Source organism: Pyrgilauda ruficollis, unplaced genomic scaffold (assembly GCF_017590135.1).
Source record: "Pyrgilauda ruficollis isolate IOZ18807 unplaced genomic scaffold, ASM1759013v1 scaffold33, whole genome shotgun sequence".
NCBI classification, from domain to species: domain Eukaryota; kingdom Metazoa; phylum Chordata; class Aves; order Passeriformes; family Passeridae; genus Pyrgilauda; species Pyrgilauda ruficollis.
Genome location: NW_024524711.1, coordinates 4,510,436 through 4,530,866, shown reverse-complemented (window position 1 = coordinate 4,530,866; position 20,431 = coordinate 4,510,436). Strand labels below are relative to the sequence as shown.

Below are 20,431 nucleotides of genomic sequence, written 5' to 3'. Positions count from 1 at the left end.
AACACAGTAAACAGTGTCTTAAATGGCAGTTTAGCTAAGTGGTTCACCAGGGGAATGTGGTTCCTTCAGACAATGTAGATCTTTCCCACCCTGGCTAGAGAACTAATATAGTAAAGCATGTAATCTTCTTGGCTGTTTATTCAATATTTCTATAATTATAATCATAAGTTTTCTATAAATGCTTTAAATAGATAACCAAGTCTCTCAATCACAGACTTTATGTTCTGTAGTGTTGTACAGCATGGTATTTTGAGTTCATAATTAACACCATTGCCAGTTCCTGAAACAGGCTTAAACACATGGGCAGGAAAAGCCCAGTTCTGGAACAGGGTACTTCAAACTTCCCAGAAAGGAGTTGGAACTTTAAGTGATTATGGGAAGAGGCATATTCTCAGTGAAAAACACATCTCCTTTCTTGAAAATTTCTTCCAACAGTTCAGCTGTCTGCCTCAGCCTTCAGTCCCAGACTTTTTTCAGGAGCTGTGCTGAGAATCAGTTTCTCCTGCCTCAGAAGCGATGTGCCAGTGCCCTGCCTCAGCCACCACTGCTCTCTTACCTCTGTCCACACAGAGAGAGACCACCACTGCTCTTCCCATTCCTACTGAGCCATTTGCACCATAGGCTGTGCTAATTAAGTGTCACAAAATATGTGATTGGGCCTTTTAGCACTTACTAGCTTATTAGACTGTGCCTGCAGACTCAGGCAGATAGCTTTACAGAAGTCCAGACTTCCATTAATAGAAACTATAGTGAATATATAGACACAATCATAATTATTAAACACCTGTTCAGTGACTAACACAAATGGTTACATAAGAAAAATACTTATTTTTCTAGGTACATTCTACTTAATACAATAGCTGGAACTTGTGCAATAAAACCCTGCTGGTAGTCAAAACAAAACATGCTTTTGCTATTTAGGTCAGCTTTATCACTTTTGCAAACTAGTAAGTTAAGCCATCTATAAAACAACAGGCTTAACATCCTAAGATGCAGCCCAGCATGCCACCCTGCTTAACAGCCATTACTATCCCTGCTGTCAGGCTGAGCTTTAACTAGGTTAGTGTGAGCTTAGAGCAGAAATCACAAACCGCGAAACCTAGCCGAAGGATTATGAAGATAATATTTTACAAATTTGCACACAATCAGAGAAATTACTTGTTAGTGTAAAGGAGGGTCTACTATTTTGTGGTGGTAAAGAGCATTTACGGATCCTGGCAATTTGCTTGGGAGGCCCTGTGCCCTGTACCTGTTTAATATAGTCCTAAGTTATTGCTAAAAAAATTATTCTGTAATAAATGATGCATTTTAGCTTTCATTTCCTGAACTCAGGTGGAGGTATCTATGGTGAAAACACACTAAAGGATCACACTAAGATGTACTACAGGAACATCAACAGCACTCAGTGTTTCTCTTAGAAGTGTATTTCATAGAAAGGTACATCTAATATTCATTTAGTAGCCATAATAAGGTACTTTGAGGAAAAAAAACCAACAGAGTTAAAACAAATTTGCACACAATTAGTGTAAAAAAAATGGCTATTGCCTCATTTTGCTCAGAAACAGGTTGACTCCAGACACCCTCCCCCATGGAGCACAGGGCTCTACACTACCTCTTTTCCTGGTGAAACTGGGGAGGTTTGCTGAGTGAAGCACTGAGCCAAGGAAAGATGCAAATCTCCATCAGGTAACATTGCATTTAGGGCCAGCAGTGGCACAGCACAGTGTGCAATGGAAATAACTGGACTACATCACACTGCATAGATTAGGAATATTCTAGCGGGGTTGGAAAGAAACCGAGTGCTGTGCTAGCCAGCTGGTGTGAATCCAAATTTGCTGTGCCCCTGCATCTCACATACACAGAAATAAGCCCATCTTCCTTGCAGAACTGTGCCCCACAAGCATTCCTTCCTGCAGCACAGCACTACCCTTGTGTGTCCCTCACTGGCTGTTTCAGTAACCTGAGTGTGGCCAGGAGCCATCCTCCTTCACCAGGACTGGGAAACGCAAGGACTGGGAACTGGCACATTGACAGCAGGACCATTTCTGGTAGTTTATAAATAAATCACATTGTAGCAGGGAGGATTGCTATTGGGAATGTCCAAATTTACACGTATATATGGTCTGCCTGGCTACTGATTTTTATGAAATTTAGTATCTTAATATCTCAACCCCTTTGTTGTGTTTGTTTGCTTACCAATGGATACAAGAGCTACAAGGAAGAAGAGGCTGACAGCATCACCACACAAATCTCATGTTTTAGGGTTCCTGTCTTTTTCAGGACTGAGCTCTAGAAGAGCACACCAAAAAGAACAGATGAAGTGAAAGGGAATTTTGCCCATGATGTCTACAGGGTTGTGACTTTGTGTCACATCCACCGAATTCCACTTCTTTTGTGGAAGCCAGAACAGGTCAATAGTGTGTGCAGTTAATAAAAGTTATCTGTGCATCTATAGCAAAAGCTATCTGGCCTGTGAGAGATTTGCCTGGTGACCTTTGTTCAGTTCCTCCTGAGAATTGTCCAGGGAGAAAAATCAACACTCAAAAATCGCACGTCAAAGCCAATGCTAATTAATAACCTTATTATCCATCCCCAGAGAGGTCAAAGACTAATGAGCTGATCTGAATCGCAGGCAAATTGGCAAGAAAGAGTACAGGAAGCACTCACCTATACTGAACTACAATCAGAGTCTATAAATTCCCATATCTTTTGTAAATACTTCCAATTTATACTAAGTTAAACAAAAATTAATTAATTTTTTATAATAAATGTAATCTATATTAAATTTAAACTTTATATTAACTTGAAAGTGTTAAAAAACCCCTTGTTATTTGCTATAAAGGCACAAAGGGAGAAAAGAGAGAGTCCTCTGGAACTCTGGTATTTAGAGAACTGGGTAAGGTAGACAGACTAACACTGCACCACAAAAATAGCTTTGTTTACTGCAACTTGTGATTTAGTAAGCAGGGGAAACACCAGCTGAGGCAAGGAAGTGTGGGCAGCTGAACAAAAATTGAGGAGGAGGATTAGAGGTAAAACATATTTCTCCTCTTTACATTTCCTTCAAGAAGTGATGATCACGTTTACCCAGTATTCCTGCAGACAAGTGTGATCCTGGAGTAAACACCAACTTCAGAGAAGCTGAGCCTTTCCACTCCAGTCTGAATTTGTTCTATGGGAAAGCAGACTGATATAACTGCATCACTTTGCTCAACCTTCAAGAAAAAACAGCGTCACCCACATAGCATCCTTATACCTCATGTGAGACATTCTGAAAAGCCACCGGACCCAGGGACCCTGGGAGCAGCTGTGGTGCTGGGCTCCCCTCTGCAGGATCAGACCTCTCAGTCCTGCCAGATGTGAGTTTACATCCATGCTGCAAGTTACCTAGCCAACAATAATTCAGATTTCTGCTATGCATGGCTAAGGACTTCACTAACATAGTGAGAACACCACCTTTGTTCAAGGGGTGCTTATGGCAAAGAGGTGAATTATGACTTAAACTGGAAATTACAGGTTTGACTTCCAAAACTGTTCCATGCTGGTCTAACTCTGTTACCACTGAAGCCAATGCTGAAGAGGTGAATTATGACTTAAACTGGAAATTACAGGTTTGACTTCCAAAACTGTTCCATGCTGTAACTCTGTTACCACTGAAACCAATGTTGCACCTTCCATGGATTTCAAGATAGGCAAGCATTCATTGCCTTAAAAAATATTCCTTTAATTTCACTTAAATGAGATTCAGCATTCATAGTAGTATTTGTATTTCTGCAGAGTTATTTGTCAGGTCTTCTTCCACAATAGCAAACATAAACAAAAAACCCAATACAAAACCATGGAAAAAATCACTCACAGGAAAATGAATGTCTGGTTAGAAATTGACCTCAAAACTCACAATGGAGGGTCACGTCTCATAACAACTACAGTCACAATCACTCTGCAAGTTAGGACCGAAAATTCAACAAATATTTCTTGAATGCCAGGAAAAGAAAAAATTCAAGGAAGAAAGGGAGTAAGCAAGAGTACATAGAGAAGATATACAGGGACCTCAAACAAGTTTTAGCAACTTCAACTTTATCAACAAAGAAAACTGTTTTTAGAAAGGAATTAAAGGTTGTATAAACCCTATAGTTGACAGATTTCCTCAAGGTATATACAACTGTTGCATATACAATAAATACACTCTCACAATTTAGTTACCAATCATGAAAATTATTATTTCCCAATTTGCTGTTAGATGTTTAGAAGAAAAGAGAGCTAGAAATAAAAATGTCTTGATATTGTCATCACAGCCAATAAATAATGTATCCTGACAGTATAGGAAAAAAGTGCATTATGTAGGTAAGGGGAAATATCAAAGTCACAGGTAAATCAATCTACAGGTACTGTGCTCACCATCAGCAACTTATGTAGTCAAAGAAGTCAGTCACTCATTTTTATTTTTTACAAAAGTCAAAAAAAATTGATTATATGGGTCACTTACCTGCTGCTTTCCAGTGTGGATTGAAAAGGGATAACACTCAGAAAGCTTGTTCTGACAACAGGACAGCCACAGAAACATGCCTCTGAAATATTATAATTATTCACTCATTGAATTAGGGAGCTGTCTGCCTTTTTTTTCTTGAAAGTGTCAAACTTGAAACATTTTATACTTTTGACTGCATTCTCAGTGTATTTTCTCTTTCAAATCTGGTCTATAAAATTCTGGGACAAATAATTAGAAATTACTTGAAGGTAAAAGATAGTAATAGATATGCTAATAATTCAAATTAAGCTATTTTGTTAGAATTTTATTTGGAGCTAAAACATCAAATGATAACTTATGTCTTTAAAACAAATTACCAAAAAATCCCTCTTGGTCATCCTTGGTTCATCAGAAGTTCAGAGTGTTTAAAATTGGGAACAGTAAATGCTTGAGTATAGCTACTCTCAAATACTTGCATTTTATATTGATGCTTACAATATGAATAATATATTTGTGTGATGTTCTAACTCAAATGCAATAGTAACAAGACTGTGTCAGTGCAAATGGGTTATATACTTAAAGGATCTTATGACTGATCACTAAGAAGAATAAATTTCTTTTAAATGCTAGACTTCCTGCTTTGAAAATAAGAAGTCCCCATATGCACAGAAACAGTTCAGCCAGGAAGAGCTCAATATTCTGACTTCAAATGACAGTCTACAGCTGGCAGTGCACTCTGACTCTTTTACTCAGACAGTGTGAGAGGGTTGGAGGGTTCCATTATCTCACAGCGAGCACCTGCCCACGCTCTCATACGTACATGAAGTTGACACAGCCTGTCCCTGCAGGTGGAGCGATCCAGACAAAGCTGAGGTTGGTGGTGGGGAGATGGCTCACATGGGATGCAACCACGCTGCACATGAACTGGTTTCCAAACTGGTGGTCAGACATAATTCCTAGGGGAAAGACACAGAGGAAGGAAACAGTAACAAGTGTTAATGGCTCATTGCAAGGTGCTAACAGACTGAGAAATGTGTCTGCCATGCGTGTCATCATGGCAACACAGAATGAAACAACCCCAGGGGTATGCCATCAAGTAATTAGAATTAATGCCAATGAAAATACTGGAGCTGGCCTTCGCCTGAGCTAAGGCTGACTTTGGATTTACTGCAAAGCACCACGTATTTACTGCTATTAGTCTTCATGGGGCCAATACCAGAGGAGGTATTTGCATTTTTGAAGGAGGAGCTGGATCACAGCTACTGTAAATCAGTTACTCCATTACCTCATTTACACTCATTACAGATCTAAAAGAAAATAACACCTGAAGAAAAAAATATTAATAAGAAAAAGTAAGCTCTTAGAGAAAGGTATTATCAATTAATAGGCATCTGTTTGGGGAAAACAGATGAACTGTGGATTCACAAACTCTTCTGATCTGAAGTAAAAGCAGCAATCTTCCACAATTTTACCAGTACATGTTCCTTTAATGTTTCTTTTATTTCTTTTTCATATATGCTTCTAATGCATGAATGAATGTAAATGTCATCTACTAATCCCTCCCTCTGGAATTCACTACAGTTCAACATTAGACAAAAGAACTGTATTTTTAATGTAAAAACAATGTCTGATGTAAAAGCAATCTTTCTCCCCTTGGAACCCTTTCAAACATTAGACAAAAGAACTGTATTTTTAATGTAAAAACAATGTCTGACAGCAATCTTTCTCCCCTTGGAGCCCTTTCGTAGTTTCATACAAAGTAGTGCAAACTTGGTTGTTTGTTTGACACTCTTTGGCTTTAAAGAAGGCAATCTTACCAGAATGGATCACTAGACCTTTACTCCTACTACATGAAAGAGTAAATTATGAAACTATTATTTTAAATAAAGTTATCTGAAGAGTATGCCTTGTTTCAAGTTACTTCAAATATTGAACCTTCATTTCAGAAAACAGTGACACAGGCTGAAACATTGCTAATAGGATCAAAAGTAAAAGGCAATGGGAGCAGGCATTACTGCGCTCAAAAAAGTCACTGTCAGCTATTTGGCAATTACACCTCAAAGTGTATAGTGTCTGGTATTTCCCAAATTTTCTTGTTGCAATTCAAACAACAACAGAGAAATAAAACCAGTCTCTTCTCTAGCATACATTCCACAGTTGAGACAGGCACAATACACAGAGTATCACCATACAACTTCAGAAAGCTTCAACCCATGCAGAGTAACACCTTACCACTTCAGAATGCTTCAGGTTTCTGCCCACATAGAAAAACATCAGATCACTTCAGAAGGCTGCAAGCATCTGCCCTTCTTGTTCTTTAGCCCAGCCTTTTATCCCCCCAAGTTGATGCACTGCCCCTGTGTGCCCTCTGTTCCCTTTGGAGGTTGGTCAGTGCCCCTGGGCACTCCATGGCTCATTGCTGTCAGTGCTGCTCACCTGCTTTCCACAGCTGCACCCACTGGGGATGAGGCTCAGCCACAGCCACACTCCCAACTACCACAAACTGTGTGCCTACAATCTCTGAGTCTCAGAATCCTTTATTACTGGGTTTTTGGGAATTCTCCTGTAAAGTGAATGCAGCAATTTCTCATAAACCCCCACAGATCCAGAGGTGGAAGGAGTTTGCAACTGAGAGTTTTACATCAAGGAGGGGGATAAATCCTTCCTAATGCAAACACACTGCTCCCCTTGGGGTCCCCAGGGACTGGATGCCAGCAGCACCTTGCATGGCGTGGAGGCTGTCTCACAAGCAAACCATTTCACATTTTATAGACAAAAAGCAATATCTGAAATCCAGGTACCAGTGAGGATGACAGACTATAGCTCAAGGTTATGGATGTTATTTATCCTCAGGGCTATGAAATTCTAAACCAGCTTCAGTTTTTGGGCAGGAGAAATGAACCACAGTGAATTTAAGTGATCCATCCCAGGAATGACAGGAGGCAGCAGGTGATGGTAGTGATGCCTGTATCTTTTGCAAACAACCACAACCTCCTCATTCAGGGTTTTTCAGTCAGTTCCCCACTGAAAATCCACATGAGATTTTCTGTCATTCACACACTCACAGCTCAAATCCCCAAAGGAAGCTGAAGCTCATCGTGTCAGGGTAGTCACAGAGAAGGCTCAAGCTCCCCTGAATGGAGCCTCTTCTGGAGATCAGTAATAGGGAAATCCAGAGAGATGGTATTTTACTGACTTTTTTTTTATTGCAAGGGGCTAGATACAGATGAGGTTTGGGCGCTTCTTGCCATGCTGTATTGCTTTATTTGCCTTTCTTGGCTAATTGAGAGGGGTGGCAGTACCATCTTTAAGGAATCCCACTTGACCAGTGCCCAGGCTCGCTGCCCTGCTCTCACAGCTGAAGTCCTGCAGCAGTGCTCTGCTGGGACAAATGTGTCCAAAAATATGCCCAGAGGAGTCCCCCACAGAGCAAATGCTATTTAGGCAATTGCTTTGCTTTGCCCAGGGTGTCAGGTGATAACTCTGATTCGTTCCCAAAGCCTGTCCCTCTCTCTGAAGTCTGTGCTAAAGCCAGTGCTTCAGCGCTGTGGGCTGGGGTCTCGGGGCTGCTGCAGGACCAGCTCTCATCCCTCATCATCCCTGGCTGTGCAGTGAGGAACAGCCAGCCTCGCACTATCAGGGTAATTAAATAACAGATGCTGTCAGGGGAGAAGCTGGAACAGCCCTTCAGTTTGAAGAAATTCCCCTTTCTCCAGAGCCAGCCAAATACAAGGGAGGACAAAGGCTGCCCTAACACATCCCCCAGCCAGGGGACAGGCAGAGCAGCTTGGGAAATGTGACTGCTCCCCTCCTTGGCAGCAACTTGTGAGTTAATGAATTCCCTAGGTTTCAGGCAGTATACTGCAAAAATGTGCCTAATACATCAAACACATACAACATCTGTGGAGAATTTATTTTTCCTTTGATTTACGGTTTAAAAAACCAACAATTTTGCAGTTGCTAGAATAAATTCTAAACAAGGAAAAAACCCCAAGTCATTCAATTCTTTTTTCAGAAAAAGTCAATGAATAGTACAGCAATCATTCAAATCCAAATTTTATAATTTTATCACCATGTTATCTTTATATTTTATTAATAATTGATTGTTATATTGTTACAATAAAAACAACCCTCCTCATCTGTACTCATTACTGAGTACATCAAGTCCATTTAGGCGTTCAGAGCCTTTAGAACATTTAAGAACAATTAAATAATGAAACTACAGTGAGTGACAGTAATACTAAAAATTTTGATGCTTAAATTCTAGAGTTTCTTATTGAAAAGGTGAACATAAAAATGATAAAAATGCAAAAAAACAATGGAAAATTCAATTTATACTAAAAACTTGCTAAATTAAGGGCAAAGAATGTTATTCCACCCTTTTGCTAAAAGTCTTTTTGCAGTTCCTTGTTATGGAAGGCAACTCCATCCTTCTCCTCCAACCCCTCTCCAAACTGGTCAGCTGCTTCTCAGACTGCGTGTTTGCCCCATACCAGATCAAAGTACAAAAGCGAAAAAACATTCTGCTACAAAAAATTTAAATGACTATGAGACAAGCTTGATTATGCAGCAGCTCTAAGAACAAAACTGGATCCTGTATGTACCTCTGACAGCTTCAGAGTGGCTCAGGTCACTGTTGTGTGTAGGTATCTCCCTCACACCCTGGGGACCAGTGCACGTACGTTCACATCTAGTCTCACAATGTCTCACAAAACTAATAATCTTTAGGAAACATTTTGAGATTATCCTGTGTAAAACTTTATAAACACTTTAGCAAACAATCAAGTGTTTCCATGTGACTTAATGAATACTGAAATGTTCAAAGTTTTGTGAGAGGTACCCATCCACAGCTCTAAATTGTGCTGCATGCAAAGAAGCTGTTAGCATCTCTCTGAACTCCTTTTGCCTTGGTTTTTACAGTGTGCACTCCTCATAATGACATGCTGCAGACTTCTTTCTAGATTCTCCATCCCCTAAAATTTCTGAGGCTTTAGGAGTCTCAGTATGATCAGTATAACCATTGCAACCATTCAAATCCCAGACATGCTTTGTACCTGCCAACAGCACTGCTAGGACAGAAATTAGACATTCTCAGTGCCTCTCAAGAGGGAGCTCAGCAGCTGATTTTGTTGTGTAAACTTTTAAAAATATGTGCTTAGCTCTATTTAATACACTACCCCACTGAATCAAAGAACTTTTATGTGAAGAGTTAGATTTCAAGGGATCAAATTAATATAAGAAATGCAGGGATAGAGAAAAATTTTGGAAGGACAAGCTTAGGTAAAGTCTGATGATAAATACATGACTTCAATCTTTAAATGTTTAAAATTATTTATTTGATAATCAGAACCACTACTAGGGCTGTAACAGCTAATGCAGGGAAATATTTTGCTTCTTTTTTAAGATGGCATACACAAAGGTGTGAGATGTGAAAATGATGGCCCATAAATGCCCAAATTCAGATGTTGATCCTGAACTCATTATTACTTTCACCTTGTTGTGTAGCTTCTCCAAAAGGGAGAACCATAGATTATAGCAGCCATTCTTCCATTTGGGCCCCTGGAAGACAAAAGATGATCTTTTCTAGTGATAGAGCCTGGGAAGCATCTAATGGTACAGATAAATGCAGGAGAGTCACATCTTTCTCTGCTTTGCAAGTCTGGGAAACGTGGATCTGCAATAGCTCTGACTTTCACCCTATGTTATGTAACTACATAATGTTCTGCATTACAACATGACATATCCTCTTTGGAAAACAGTTTTCTAAACCAGAACCTCACACAAGGAGCTCATGTGCATGAGGTCCCTGCATTATAGCTAAGGCTCAACAGAATTTCCAGTGAGGAACCAGATGGCAGGTAACATACCATTTCCTATTTACTACATGAATTAAGTATGATATTAAATGAGAGAGTGAATGTTAAATACGGGTGTAAAATGAATGACCACATTTTGGCTTTGCTGCTTCTAAACCGATTATCTGCTACATGCTTCCATTTTTGAAGATATGTGTAAGTGAGATCAAAATGCCAAACATAAAATATTGATGAAATTCCAAGAAGAAAAAGCTCCAAGTAACAAAATAACTCTGGCACCTTCGAGAAGCAATAATTCCTAATTAGAAGATAATAAATTTGAGTCAGAAACAGACATCTTCAAATTAGATTTTGCATTATGCGGAAATAAAACACCTACTCCTTGGAACATCTTTTCCCTCGGGAAACAGAGATGGAGGCCTAAATTCTCTGTCCAGCCTCTAGCATCTCAAAGGGAGATCCACAAATCCACAAGGTAAGCACAGTTCTGTCTGGTGTTACAAAGCAGGGAATATGCAAAGGAGGTGCAAACACTCCTGTGCTGAATGCCATGCAGAAGTGGCCAAACCAAGGTTTGCTACTTGTTTTCCCCATGCAGCACCAGGGACTTGTTCTGAGGGGATGATTTTTTTTTTTTTTTCAAAATGGAAAGATGCTGGTAGCTTTTTTTTTATTATGATCAATTAAAGTAATCACTTTGGCAGGGAGCTTATACCCAAGGTCTCTACTTTCCAGAAGCACATGCTCTCTGTGAAACTGAAGATCAGTTATACAGAGAGGGGCCCCACTCTCCTGTCACATGGAAGACCACACCACTCAGATGCAGGAGCACTGGGACAAGTGACAACTTTGTGACTATTAACAAGGAGCCTGGTTCCTCAGTAATATCCCTGTAGAGCAGGTCTCCGGGACTGCTGCAGAACCAAGGTCCTCTGCACATTCAGGGGAAGCCATGTGCCTCTCCGCATTATTTGAGTGCAGCAGAGGCCCCAGCACAGCTGGACTGGTGGCTGGCAAGACCTGAACTCACTGGAAGCCAAGTGAAGACCTTAAGGAACATTTTAGGATAAAATCTGAATGTATATAGACATGAAGTGCTTTTTACAGCTGCTAAAGCTGCAGCTTTCAGACCACATTTTCAGAGGTAGGAACCTCCCTTTGTCCTGTGTATCTTCAGATGTTTAAAGGACCTTTTTGAGACTTACCTGTAAACATATGCAAAAATGAAATATATGTCTTCACTGAATGCTACAGAGAGTGAAATAATACTGTAGTTATTGGAAGAATATTTGAGCAACATCCTTAAACAGTTATGAACCCCTTTCAGAATGCTGCAACGTAATCTTAAAATTCTAGAACTAGTGATGGGAAGAAAATCAAATTGCTCCCTGTTTTTTGGTGGGTTTTGTCTTTTAAAAAAAATCCCACCAAAATATTTAAGGAAAACATCAATAATTCAGGTTAAAGGGACCATTGGGAGTAAAGAAATATCTGGAGCTGGTAACTATACTTTCTAAAGCATGAATACAAATGTACAGTTATGAACTCATGCAGTGTCTACCCAAGCAAGTAGCCAGCTGAAGGTTTCTAAATTACACATGCATGTTCCTTTCAAGTGGAATAAAAGTGCAGAATATGGCCCTAAGTGAACTGCACCCACCCAGCTGAAATACGCTGTTGCCAATTGATTTTTGGGGGTGATTTCATTCTGCTTCACAGGAAAAAACACATCTCATTTGATAGAGTGCAACAGACTGCTAAAGCACTTGGTAGCCCTTGTGATCAGTTAAGGGTCAGGATGGTTTGATAAATTATTAAAGAGTATGAAGAAAGAAAAGATCAGCAGCCAACAGATACATTCTCACATCCAGCAATATGTTATCTTTATCTTTCTTGAAGTCAGGTGTTTGTTTCATTATTATTATTATTATTGCTACTGCTTCACTATTAAATAATAAATCCTTTCACTATCTGCAATGCTGGGGGCAAAAAACATCCACATGTTAATCAGAACACTAGGGAAAAACCCAGATATGTTATAACAGCCTAACAAAGTCTGTCTCTAAAATCCATGTCCTTCTGTGGTCAGGAGAAAACCAGAGCCCGAATACAGCAACCTGATTCTTCAGAGGGTACCACTGTGCTGAAGTAACTCACACTTGAGATAAGAAGCGTGGATTTTGTAACCTTTTCTCCTCAAATATGAAATGTAAATGTATTTTCTTTATAGTTCTGAAAACAACAATTTATTGCAAGTTCACATTTGAATTACATTCCCAAACTGGGATTCGGGGAAAGAGTTCAGTTTAGGGCTTTTAGGAGCTTACAAGAGAGGTACTTTATATCCACATTTGTGAATATTTACTGAAGCAAGCCCTTCACTAGAAGAGAGGTGTGCAGGAATGAACCACTAATGAACAGATTTTTGAAAATTTGCTCTGAAAGGGAGGGTATATTTTTTGCTTAATCTCCCTTTTAATGTTCTTCTTTAAGGGGATTGTTAATCAAAACTTTTGAGCACCTTTTGTTAGAACCCTCTTAGGGTTATAATTTCATCTAAGGGATTTATGAGTACTGGTCTCATTAAACCTAACAGGAGCTACACAAATGGGAATTGTGGAGAATGGGGAAGAGAATATCCCCTTTCTATAGCATAATTCCCAGGACACTGAATGAGTCCCTTGTGTAATGTGTGATTTGGCTCCACCAGTCAGGGGAATGGGGTGGTGAGACCCTGGTCTGCAGCATGTTGGTGGTTTCAGGCCATTGTCAGAAGGGATGAGAAGAAAATTTACTGCTGAAATCTAAGTGCTCCACAGAGAGCAACACGGCGCTAAGTGCTCCAAGGCAAGTAGATTTAGTAACAGTAAACAGGGACCAGCAGTAATATAAATAGAAAATGCTAATAAGTTACTGTGTTGTCGAAATATAGAAGAAGAAAAAAAATCTATTTCCAAAGGCTTGGGCCAAAATCTATTTTAAATGTTTTCCTAACAGTCGCAGCATGTTTTATAATAGCAACTTATATATACTTCTTTATAGCCCTGTTAGGCTGATACCTTCATTCTGTACTTTTCACAGCTTCTATTTTAGCACCAAATTCCAGTTTATTCCGTCAAAGGAAAGCAACTGTCCCTGGTTTGCATCCACTTTTTAAAAAAATTTTTGCTGTATTTGACTGGTGTCTCATCCATATGAGCAGCTCTCATACAACTTCCAAAAATATAGCATTGTTCTGAATATATTCACTTTGCAAACATAAATCTTTGTCTCATGAACCAAACATGAGACACCCTGCTTGATAGGGCTTATACCAGTGACAAATGTGACAAAGGGACACCTTGTTATCACACCAGACATCTGCTCCCACCAGACTCACTGTCAGAGCCAGCAGTAACCACATCCTTCTCCTTACAGCAGCGACAATTCACCAAAGCAAAACTGGAGCCCCTGGAATTGCCCTGAATTTGCTTTAGTAGAGGTGAAACTGTGAACCGGCAGCCTTAAGTGACAGCACCATCCTGACCCACTCACTTAAACAGAGCCATGAACCAACCAAGCTTCCCTGCTGACCAGAGCAAGGGACATCACTGAAACATTGCTGTGCAATAACTAGAAATTCGCTACACAGATCAGTAAAAATGGAACTGCCCAACACTCATCTATAAACACATGTATCCTGATTGGATCTATAGTGCACCTAGAAAGCACCAAGTTGGTTTTTTTAAAAATAAACTAGTCCTCTCCCCAGACTCAGCTGAGCTGGTTTGAGTGGCTTGCAGTGAAAACATCCCTTCTTGTCTGTGTGGTTGCTGGTAACACCTCCTGGTATCTTGTTTGCTCTTCTACAGCCTAGCCTAGACTAATTAGAATAATGGCTTTACCTACAAAAGCCTAAATCTCTCTTTAATTTATTCAGAATGAGCGTAGTGGTTTCTGGCAGCAGTCTGCCTCATAAGGCATTTCCTCTGTTTCGATCCTTCGCCCACGGCCGTGTTTTGTGTTTGCCCTCATTGCTGTCACTGCCTCAGTCACCACAGGAGCCACTCTGCACCTCCTGTCCTGGTTGCACTTGCACTGCCCCTAATTACTCCTTATACCTCTGTTATCAACATTACTGGTGAACTCTGATGCTTTAAAATTGATAGTTTCCTCCAAGGCAAATTAAGTCAGTCAAACCAATCAATAACGATAACTACATAATGAAACCAGAGGGATTTCCATATAAATCTTTCCAGATGGAGTATTTATCATTTGCAGACATCTCTTCCTGTTTTGGAGTGATGTTATGGAAGCTATCCTGTTTTGTTCCCCAATTCCTTATCTCAGATGATCTGATAGTCAACTTGAAATCATATTGTGTTGTCTGAGTTAGCTGGGATAGAGTTGGTTTTCTTCCTAGTGTTGTGTTTTGAATTAAATATGAGAATAACCTTGATAACACACTGATTTTTCCGTTGCTGCTCAGTAGTGCTGACCCTAAGTGAAGGACTTTCAGTGCCTCTTGCTCTGCCAGGGAGCAGCTGCACAAGGAACCAGGAGGAGCGTGGCCAGGACAGCTGACCCAAACTGGACAAAGGGATATTCCATAGCACAGGATATCATGCCCCCCAGTAAATGGGGGGACCTGGCCAGAAGTTGCCAATTTCTGCTCAGGGATGGGAGGGGCATTGGTCAGCAGGTGGAGAGCAATAGTATTGGCACTATTTGGTTTTTCCCCTTGAGTTTTGTTCCTCTCTCCCTTCTTCATTTTCATTAGCATTACATTTTACTTTATTTCAATTGTTAAACTGTTCTGAACCTCAGCCTATGAGTTTTACCTTTTTCTGATTCTCTTCCCCATCCCAGGGAGTGGGCAGGGGGTTGGAAAGTGAGCCAGTGGCTCACTGCAGTTGGAGTCTGGGGTAAAACTATAATGTGTACAGAAGCCACGGTTTGTCCCTCACCAGTATCAACTGCAACATCTCCACAGAGCTCAAGATAAGAGGCATTTTCCACTCAGAGGAGCAGTTCTGGAGGTGCTCCAGGTCTCATGATCCCCTTGCCACAGCTGGGCTTACAGCAGCCTCAGCAATACCTACACTAGGGTGACCTATGTAAAGCTTCCTACAGCCCCAGGGCCCTTGCTGGGACACTGAAGTGACCTGTGACACAGCCAGTCCCACGGTCTCTGGGAGACTTTTGGGACATCTGAGCCTCACAAAAGCCTATCTGCTCTGGAAAGGTGGCATGCAGGCAGGAGAGATGCATCTGTGAGGGAAAAGCCAGCTGAGGTAATGACAGACTGTGGTTTTATCTTCATACATTTACACATGGCCAAACACTAACATGTGCCATTTGTACATACAGTGTCTGTAACACTGTGATCAAGAGTCAGGATATTTGCCTTTTTCAGCAGCTGACACCAATGACACAGCAGTGCTGTTTTGCTGCAAATTTCTCAGAATTCATAAATATAAAAACCAGAAAAGTAAAGTTGCATAATGGGCACCATGGCCATTCTCAGCCTCTGCAAAAGGGTGAAGAGAGCAGAGGAATCACTGACCAAGTTGGTGGGAGAGTTAAAGGCGAAGTGAGGCTGGAAAAATGGTATTATGGATTGAATGGAGGAATTTCCATTACAATTGTCAATCTCCAGGAGTTCTTTTTTTTGAAACTATGCTGAAATTCAGTGCTGCTGGCTGAAACCCACCAGTATCTCTGCCCAGATCAAACAAGTGTGGAAGGAAGCACAGTCCTGTACACCACCTGTATGCTCCACAGATATTCTGATGTATCACGAAAAACCTGACAGATTTTCCTCCTCTGAGGACACAAAGCTATTAAATTGATAGCTTTTATAGCATAAATACAGCTTTTATAGCTTTTAGAAGGCATTAGGTCTGGGCTAAAGCATTCCTGGGAGGGTGAGCGTGTGCTCTGTGTGCTGGGTGCCAGCAGCAGGATGTGGGAGCCCAGAGGGACAGCCAGCCTGGCTGGGACCTCATCCCTCAGCAGCACCTGACTGACCCCAACAGGGTGACCTCAGTCAGTCTCACCTCGCTGTCACCAGAGACAAGCTCAGAGCTGGGCAATAGAGGCAGAAGTTTTGGTATTCAGGTACTCAGTAAAACTGGAGTGTGAAAATCAAACTGTTGCCCTCATACACATTGCTCATGCTTTCTTTCATCACCAAAACAGAAATGTGAACTGTGATTTGTGGACTTTTGTGGTATTTTTGGCAAAAAAAAAAAAAAAAATTCCTTTTCTACAGACACACAAAAAGTTGTTTTAATTCTCCATGCATATTTAACATCTATTTTTACAACTTACAGGACAAAACAGAAAGTCTGAAAACTGTTCCCTTTCTCTTGTAAAATGTGCAGTAATTTATTTTGCCTCCTGGTTTATCCTAAATAGTGCAATGATCCAATTCTTTGCAGTTTCATAATGCCTCTCCTCCACTGATCAGCAATGGACCACAATGTTGAGAGTATTACAAAGGGAAGGGCAGCATAATCAGCAGGCTGAATTTCTGCCCACTGGAGGCAGAATGTCACCCTTAAGAAGAAAACTCCTCAAAAAATATATTGCAAGATAATGAACATGAACAGCAGCAAAAATTTTCAGGAAACAAAACCTAAATGCAAAGCTTTACACACCAAAAGAAGCAAAAAATAATCACAGCCAGGAAGCTCAGAAGGAGAGTAAATTATTTTACTAATTAATTCCCACATTATTACTTTTACTCTAGCGACAAAAATATCACAAAAAAAAAAAATCTGATGCATTGCCCCCTGCCATATGAAATATATTACGACATATATATACCATAGACAAAAATCGTAACACTGCAGTTTTGTTTCTATCTGACAACACATACAGTCAGTCAAGAATCATAAGAATGCAAAGAAAGAAAGACTGCATTTCATTCCTTTGCCTGAAACTTACCTCTAGACAAAACATCATCAATCCTCAACATGCAAAAGCACTTCCAGATCAGATATAAGAAAGGAAAATAAAAGCAATCTACCAAGAACACAAACCCCCTTATAAACTATCAGTCAATGTTAACCAAAACTCCTGGGGAAAAATACTGCAGGAAAAATACTGCAGTTATTGGAGTCTGTGTCCTCAGAAGAGCACTTTATGACTAAATGATCAGTGCTGATCCCCTGCAGTCATTTCATGCTCAATAAAGGATCTTCACATTTAGTCCTGGGGGTGCTGCAATGAAGGTGGCATTGGGCTGTGTCCCCAGAATGGCACACACTGCTCCACACGCCTGCTGGAGCCACAGCCCCTGCTGTGCTTGGTGTCCTATGCACTCATGGAAAACAAAATTGAAACAGAATACAACAGTCACCTCTGAATCCTAATCAAGGTTCATGTGATAGCAGCCAATGTAACAACGTGCATGAAAATTAAGGGTGCTACAGAAATAGGGTGCAGAGCCCTCTATTACATGACTTCCAAATCAACTCATGGTTTTGCTGAAAAGAAGAAAGCTTTATCCAGACCTGTGGAAATATGAGGACACCACCAAACTAAAGATCATGTGTAGGAAGGTCTGAGTTGCATTTTAGAATTTGGGATGGAAATGGAAAAAATATTTGGACTCCAGATGTGGGGTGTGAGTGTGAGCAGAGCATCCCAGGTGCTCCTACTGCATCAGCTAGATGCATGAATTTAATCTTAAACCTTGCTTGCTTCAGTTCCATGAATGAACACTTAGCTGCCTCTCCCAGCTGATGCCCCCCACTGTGGCTCTAGTAGGATAAATGTTCCAAGATTTTACTGTGGATTTAAAAGGGGTTTAAAAAATATGCTAAGTAACACCCAAGGGACTTAGACTAGAGAGCTGCAGTCCCATTAATGTATAAAGAGAAGGCTAAAAATGTAAAGATAAAACATGGCCCTGCTTTTTGACGTGCTAATCTGCCCTTATAAAGAAAAATACCTTGAAGAGCTGCAGGTCTGCTGGGAAGTTCTCCCCTTCATTATTGTTTTGCAACAAAAAAAGTGTGTGTTTCACTCAGGGAGAAATTTAACTTTACGTCTCAAATATATTTTTTCTCATTCAAGGCAGATTAGCAGTTCAGAAAATGAGAAGGTTTCCTAATTTACATTAATCTCAGCCCTGCCACGCATGATAATTGTGGTGTTTTCCTCTGGGACTCCCAGATACTTTGCAATTGTGACTTTGCTGTTGCACACTGTAACACCAGCTCTCACAAACATCAGTCCTTCTCCACATGTCCATGTTCTCTAACCTGGCACTGACTTTCTTGGATGGCATCTGTTGATTTATGAATGGAGATAGTGTTTCTGGATCCTGTTGCTCATTGATGAAATAGTACGCAAAAGGATATTTCTGGTAAATAATTCTTACCAAATCTGCATATATTAGGGAGTTCCCAATTGGTTTACACCTATGGGCCAAATATGCCAAATATTGATCTGGAAGAATGTGGCATCCTAAAGCTAACAACATTATTTAGTACATTATTTAGCCCAAATCATCATTGAGGAAGGATGTTGCATTGGTTAAACTGCTTCTTGGATAAATTGAAGCCATGTCATACAAATGAATCCAAAGGGTAACAGAGCCATTCCAGAGGGAGGCTGAAGACAGCACCATGGTGGCCACGTGGGGAAGAAGCTCCATGTCTACAAGTTCACAAAGACATGGAGGATTGGGGAATGCCTGTGTCCTGCTTCCCCAAAAAATATTCATAGTAGAATATTTGTAATCACTAATTGTGGCTGTAATAAATTTATGTACTCCACACTTCTAACACTGCCTGGTCTTTATTTTGCAATTCATCTCAACAAATCACCATACTTCACTTTGAAATAACTTCGGTAATTACTTTTCCGCCTATTTTTCATTTAAATGTTTTGAAAACGAGCACTGCACAACTGGAGCTGCAGGTTGTCCTGGCAATATGTCAAAAGCTTCAGGCTGCCAGTACTGTGCATATGGGTGTATTATTTTTCTGTTTTATTATTCCTTACACAGGTGTATGCAGAGTAGTACAAAGTACAGATAGCTCTTTGGAAATGACATCTAAGCTTCAATTAGATGGCCACAGAGACTTAGTGATGATGGAAAGACCAAAAACATGCAATATGATCTTCCAGCTTTTGAATGCTTCCTTTTGCCTTGTTCATTCTTAAAATATACATTTAAGAGATTCTTTAAAATACCGAATTAAGGAAATAAAGCTTTTTATCACACACAAACCCTCACACTGCATGACATAAGCACAGATCTGTCCAACCCATATCAACAACTTATACCATTTGAACTAGCTATCTTAAGATAGTTAAGCTTGGTTATGGTGAAGTCACTTTTCTGAGTAATTAGACTCCTGTGAGCAGCTCCAAGTTAGCTTTCAGCTAATTTCAGTTTATGTCAGCTACTGATAAGAATGTATAAAATTGTAAAACTTATATAAAAACTGAGTAAACACTTGAGCCCCTGATAACTCCCACGGGAAGGGTCCAGACCACTTGAACTTTAAATGCATAATGAGGCAGTCCTCACACAGCAAATGGTTACAGTCCTTTTGTAAACAACATGGGGAGATGGGTGCTTGGGATGGGCTGCACAGAAACCTACCTGTATGTTATTTCCCATTCAGTTTTCAAGAATTCCCTGATAATAAGGATTACAGAGAGCAAAAACTTAATATATACAACAAAAAGATTGTGATCCCCATAGTCAGTCCTCCAATACAATTATTTCCAAGTAAATGAAGGAAAGAAATCTTTTTCTTGCTAGCAGGCACCTTTTATTGTACTATCAAAAAAAGGACTCTTGATGGAGATAACAACCTGTGAGCTGAAACAAATTCCCAATATTCACTGCAGATGTGGCATTCCGAATTTTTAAATATTTTTATACCTAATTCTACTCACTCTGTAGAAATGGCAATTTTCAATGACATGTAACACGTGGATTATTTCAGGAGAAACATGCCATTAGGGAAAGCTATCTCAGTAAATTTAATTTACTTTCAAAGTGGGAAAAAGGTAAGATTTACTGGAAAATTGGTCCAAGAAGGACATTAATAACAAAAAGGCTGAATTGAAGAGAGGCCACGATAGATCTCTGAATAGTAGTGGGTGAGACAGGTTGGTTTTGGCACTCTCTGGTGTGCTT

General features: G+C 40.2%; 1 protein-coding gene across 1 annotated transcript in view; it reads right to left on the bottom strand.

Annotated features, from left to right (window-relative positions):
- The window catches only part of RELN (reelin), a 276,870-nt gene that overhangs the window by 190,507 nt on the left and 65,932 nt on the right, over positions 1 to 20,431 (bottom strand). The window contains exon 3 of the mRNA XM_041474646.1: positions 5,289 to 5,424. Within this exon, the coding sequence (XP_041330580.1) occupies positions 5,289 to 5,424 (136 nt within the window). The remainder of the gene's footprint in view (positions 1 to 5,288; positions 5,425 to 20,431) is intronic.